The following is a 6485-nucleotide window of genomic DNA, read 5'->3' on the forward strand; positions in this document are numbered from 1 at the left end:
TTTGAAGACGGTCCCTCAGATGAGCGATGACGTCACGACACTCCATAGAGGTAAGCGTGTTTATCAGCTTCTTTAAAACGCCGACTTTTGCAGAAAAATGCGTTGTAGTTCGTGCTCATAATAGTGGGTAATGATGTTTGACCAAAAATAGCCTTTTTTGATGCAGATTAACAGAGTTATTGAACGCGGAAATCCGAATGTCCGAATATAAAACCAACTTTACCCAAGTAACTAGAAGCTGATTGAGACACACAGAGATCTAGTTTGCATAGATTTTTCTTTCTAATAATTATTCTCATCTTAAACAGGACACAGTGGACAAACACACAGAAAAACTCCTGGAGAATCAACAGAGATCCATGTGACATACTATTATAAAGATGGAGTTTATTAAAGAGGAGACTGAAGACATGAAGATTGAAGAAACATTCAGAATCAAACATGAAGATACTGAGGAACAAACAGGTTGTTTTTTATTCTCAAAGCTGGACTCATTCATTTGATCCTTATTAAAATTAAAACATATTTTGTGTAACATTAAACACAGTATCTACTTTTGATTAGAAAACAATGAAAGCGGTATCTGACAAAAAAACGTTATTTTGCTTGAAGCAAACAATGACACTTCAGTTTTTAACTTGACATTTGTTTTATTAAGTGATTTTTCTGCTATCATCAAAAGTGTGATATTAAAATGTAAATAGCAGTGAATGTTCATTACAACAAGCAATAAATAATCATATTTCAGAAACACCAGCTTGTTGCTTGTTAACTGAAGATGCAGGACAGCCACCAGTAGTGCATTACAATAGTCCAGTCTAGACGTCATGAATGCATCAAATAACTTTACTGCATCTGAAACTGGTAACATGTTCTGTAATAGTTACTCATTTTGTATTTTAAATATGAAATGATGTTACATGTACTTTGTTACTCTCCAACTCTGGAGCCAAACAATAAAATAGAAACCGAAAATCTCTCATCGTAACCTTTGTGAGTTTAATTAGGAAATATTTCTTACTTGAATTCTGCTTTTAAATTCTCTAACGTGAAGATGAACATGGCAGATTATGTGTGGGTTTTTTAAAAGGAGTGTTTTTTTATCATTATATGGTAGTTGTGATAAAAGCACAACAATATACATGTTACAAATAATTGTTTTTAATTATAGCTATAATTAATGATTAAAATTGGAAGGAAATGCGTTTAATAGAGACAGATCAGTAGCAGTATTTGTATCAATGAGACTGGTTTTCAAAAACAATTGGCTACTTGGTAAAAAGATGCCAATAAGCCCCATATTTTAAATGTACAATCTTTATGTTTTCTTACATTAATTTGGAGATTCAATGTGAAATTGTTTATTGTCAAATAGTTTTTTAATTAATTGACAGAACTAGTCTAAGTGTTTTGATGTCTGTTGCTTTGTGCCTTTAAACTGTTGTTAACTTACATTTTTCTCATTTCACCTCAGACCTGATGACTCTGAAAGAGGAGAGTCAAGAACTCAATGAAACAGAAGAGAAAGATGATTTCAAAACTGAAGTAAAATCAATTAGTTGCTCACAGAATAAAAAAACATCCTCACCAGAAATAAATCAAAAACCACAAAGTACAAATCTTAATTCTAACATGAGAGTTCACACTGGAGAGAGACCTTACAGCTGCCAACAGTGTGCGAAGAGTTTCATCTTAAGTGGACATCTTAACAGTCACATGAAAATTCACATTGAAAAGAAGCCGGTAATATGCCCTCAGTGTGGAAAGAGTTTTACAAAGAAAAAAAACCTTACTGTCCACATGAGAGTTCACACTGGAGAGAAGCCTTTCATCTGTAAACTGTGTGGGAAGAGTTTTACACAGAAACAAAACCTTACTGTCCACATGAGAATTCACACTGGAGAGAAGCCTTACTCCTGCAAACTCTGTGGGGAGAGTTTCTCACAAAAAGGAGTTCTTGAGACTCACATGAACATTCACACCCAAAAAAAGCCATTCATATGCCCTCAGTGTGGAAGGAGTTTTACAAACAAAAATAACCTTACTGTCCACGTGAGAACTCACACTGGAGAGAAGCCTTTCATCTGTAAACTGTGTGGGAATAGTTTTACACAGAAACAATACCTTACTGTCCACATGAGAACTCACACTGGAGAGAAGCCTTTCATGTGCAAACAGTGTGGGAAGAGTTTTTCACGAAAAGGAGTTCTTAAGACTCACATGATAATTCATACCGATAAGAAGCCATTCATATGTCCTGAGTGTGGAAAGTGTTTTACACTGAAAGGTACGCTTGATAACCACATGAAAATTCACACTGGAGAGAAACCTTTTACCTGCCCTCAGTGTGGAAAGAGTTTCAAGTATAAAACAAGCCTTGATGTTCACTTGAGCATTCACACTGGTGAGAAACCTTACACCTGTGAACAGTGTGGAAAGAGTTTCACGCATAAAGTAAACCTTAAGGTTCACATGACAGTTCACACTGGAGAGAAACCGTACAAGTGTGTTCAGTGTGAGAAGAGTTTCACATGTCAGAGCAACATGAAACGTCATTTGCAAACTCATTCTGGAAAGGAACTGCCATTTTCTTCAATGCAAGAAGAGGTTTAGAAAAAGGAGCAATTTCTAGAATCATCTGCTCATTCATTTTGAAAGACATTCAAGTGTAGTCAAAGTAATAAAAACATTTTCCATCACACTTACAGATATGTGAAAAATCATGCAAATGTCAGACTTTGCCTGTGTTCCTTGTTCAAGAGTGTAATGAGAAAAAAGGTGTGTGAAATCAAGGATGTTGCTAAATGTGGGATGCATTTGATCACTTTCATGCATCCTTCATCTCTTTTTGTTTACCATAAGGATTTTTTTTTTAACTGTGGCCATACCTGATCATCTGCTTTACTGTAGTTTCAAATATTAAGTTATATATATATATATATATAGTGATTACAGTAGATTCCCTCAAAGTGTGACTATGACGAGTGTGTCACTCACTTCCATGTGTTGATTTCTCTGTATCAAAATATTAGACAAACTTTTACCTTGCTGGGAAAAGCAATGTAATCTGAAGATTATAAATGAATTGACATAAACTGAACAAAATTGATTTTAAGTGTACTTTAGCTTATTGTTTAGTTGATCTCAATGTAATGTTGTTATATCTGTTTACATTATGGACTTTATCAGGAGAAGCATTGAAATATTATACTAGGTTTGTGCAGGTCTGTTTTTTAATCTGCACAGTTCATTCTTTGTTGTGCTTCCAGTAGCCTGTATTTACAGTAGATATACATACTGTTTCCTTTCTAATTCATTTGCTACAATAAACAATCCGAAGCAGTTGGCCTTCATTCATTTTCTTGATAATTATACATAAAAGAAAGTATTTTTAAAAAATTGATTAACCAGTTGTATTCAGCAGTAACACATTTTCATACCCCTCCCCCATCTATGCACAAATAGCTTCTCATCAGCCCATTATATTTATTTTCTTTTGGCTACCCAGCCAAGCTACAGTTTACAACTTATCACTTTAAGCACATACTTCAAACACTTTATTCTCATTTGCACAGCATTTTTTCTGTTGCCAAATTACACAGTTTGTTCATACACTGTTCACACAGTGTGTAAAACTTTTCACTCTTTGCACTTTCAGCCTCTACAATCTCAGTACTTTAAGAACCTATCAGCTCTTGTCTTGATTTCATGATGTGGTCCACTTCTTTGTTTACAGCTTATAGCCTTGGGGGGCCATGGTGGATCAGGGTGTTGCTTGGGGGGCCATGGTGGATCAGGGTGTTGCTTGGGGGGCCATGGTGGATCAGGGAGCTGTACAGACAGTTTGGGGAGCCATTGTTGAATTACAAAAGCTCGGGAAGCCGTGCTGGAGCAAACCGTTTAGGAAGACATGGTGGATCATGAAACTTGGAAAGCCATGGCGGAGCAGCCTATATGGCCTCGGCCTCAGCACTCAGCCTGGCCCTTAACCACTTACCAAACTGACATTCAATTCACCTTTATGGCGAGACACGACAGGCAAAATCATTGTTTTTTTTTTTATTGGTCAATTTTGAGATTTTTCTTCTTTTAGACTTGTGGTGAAAAAAGTCAGAAATACACATTTAGGTCTTTATTTTACTGCACTTTGTCTGTTTGCGTCTGTAGATTTCTCATAAATTCAACAAAAGTTGGCGTTCTAAATCAACATGCTGCTCTGCGATCTCTGCCTGTACCCAGTCATCACGTACAGATGACTGTACTCGAAAAGAGTACAGCAGTTGTCAATTGCAAGGGGGAAAAGGAAAATTAGTGATGGACTACCCAGTGAAATGCCCTCAGGAAGCGCATCTGAACGTAAGCTGTCGATGGGAAACCAGGGTGGTTTAGATATAAGCCAATCTATAAATAAAGTGCACTCTACACAACAGTGGCTGCTTGTTCATGCTGCGCGACTGAATGAGCTGATTGGTGATTTAACTTGTCTGAATTGTGGTATGTCAGGGCTAAAAATTTATATAGATCCACAGAATCAAGGGTTCTGTAGCAGTTTATTGCTAGAGTGCTGTCTGGGTAAAGATGACAAGTACCGCAGGAGCGTGTACACGTCTATGCGACTTCGCGATGAGTCCAGAAATGACGTCGCATTTGATGTGAATGTGCGAATGGTCCTCTTGGCACACAAGTTAGGATTGGGAAATGCAGCTCTCAGAAAAATCAGCAAGGTGTTGGGGCTCCCTGGCCTTCACCTTAAAATGTATCAGAGGCACGGCAAGAGAGTGACAGGTAGGCAATGGAAACAGGATTGTAGCCTATCCCAAAAATTGAAGCAGTCTGTAGAATTTCTGATGTCAGAAATAGCCCAATACGTGTGGCTGTTACCACCTTGTAACATATTATAACATTTCTGTAACAATATTTGTTTTGTATCGATGAAATATTTATTTATTTAAAAGATTTATAAGAATAGAATAAAGTGCCATCGCATTCACTATGTTGCTTTGTGGTGGTCAGTTTTACTTTTACAGTACAGATTTCTGTGTGTTGTATCTATAAAAATAAAAATGAACAGCTATTGATACAATACACATTTCATTTTAGCGGCAGAAATTGAGAGAGGTCTTGAGTCACTTCACAGGACAAGGGAGCAGGTCAGGAAGGCCTATGATATTTTTACGGGAATGGTGATCGACTTTGAGGTTCTATCCTCCTATTGCCATGCTTGTGCCCTTAAAGAAGCTGCCAGGCATGAGGGAAAGATTACAGATGAGGAAATTGACAGCTGGAGAGAAACGCATGACTGTGCACAAAATTTTAGGGGCTTAAGCAAGGCTATGGAGCAGGAGGCAGCGAAAAGGATGGGGAAATTAACGGCCAAAAAATGTTAAACATTACAAAATTATTAAGGGGGGCAATTTTAAATAACCAGGGTTCCACAGAGAAAATGAAAAATGAGATCTGGACTGGTCTCCTCCATAGCATGTCCTGTGACGAAGTCCCCTTGCACACCAGGTGCAACCTGTCCTGGTGTTGGTATAGGAGGGTGGAGGAAATTGGAGAAACTCCAGAGAGCCACAGGCTCCATGCAGGAAACTTGGGAGGTGGGCCAGAAGCTGATACCTGTATACCACCGCATGTCAAGTGACAGCCTGCTGCAGCGCATGCAGCATGGTGGCACTCAAAATGCGAATGAGTGCCTCAACTCCGTCATTTGGGCCCGCTGTCCAAAAACAGTGTTTGTAGGTAAGAGTAGAGTTGAGGCAGCTGCAAGTATGGCCATTTTAACTTTTAATGAGGGGTCCTCTGCCATGCTTGCCTTTATGAATAAGCTTTGGCTGGAAAGCACTGTCGTTTCCGTCACCACCATCAGGGAAACCGATATGCTGAGGATCATAAAAGCCGATATCCATCCAGTCTGAGAGTGTAAAACATTGCAGAAAGACTCTGAGCACAGCTAAAAAGCTGAAAAGGCATCAGCAAGAGAGGGGTAAGGGGCCTACATATGGTGCAGGCACGGTGAGCTAGGCTTTCAACCCTTTAGGTGAACTTTGTGTTCCGATGGACATAGATGACTAGAGTTGCAGTTCTGAAGATAAGTTTGTGTCTGTATTTGTGGTTCCCTGTGGTTAGTTGAAGGTCTTGTTTGGCAATGTTGTTTTATTCAGTAGTCATTGTTCCTGGTCTACATTGTTATAAACAATTACTTAGCCAGCTGTTTTGCTTTTTAGCAATGTTTTCGTATAAAAATGTGTGGAATTTTTACAATATAAATCTTTAAAGCCCATTTTCTCAAAATGACTTTTCTCTCATACTCCAAGTCCGAAATCTCCACTTCAGTAGCACCTATATACACCAAACTTTCCAGTCTTGTACCTAGTTATATTATGGAGACAATTACAGAGGAATTTGTAAATATATTATTCCTAGCCTGATTTCTGTAACATTTTATTCCAAAAAACATGGCGAAAATACATTTTTTAAGGCTA

The 6485-nt window shown here is 38.0% G+C and overlaps 1 protein-coding gene across 1 annotated transcript; it reads left to right on the top strand.

The window, feature by feature from the left end:
* The first annotated feature begins 1522 nt into the window (after positions 1–1522).
* On the top strand, positions 1523–2800 carry LOC141339757 (uncharacterized). The gene has a single exon (XM_073844979.1). The coding sequence runs from the start codon at positions 1633–1635 to the stop codon at positions 2611–2613; it is 981 nt and encodes a 326-aa protein (XP_073701080.1). The 5' UTR covers positions 1523–1632; the 3' UTR covers positions 2614–2800.
* The last annotated feature ends 3685 nt before the right edge of the window (positions 2801–6485 follow it).

Source organism: Garra rufa, chromosome 1 (genome assembly GCF_049309525.1).
Source record: "Garra rufa chromosome 1, GarRuf1.0, whole genome shotgun sequence".
Lineage (NCBI taxonomy): Eukaryota > Metazoa > Chordata > Actinopteri > Cypriniformes > Cyprinidae > Garra > Garra rufa.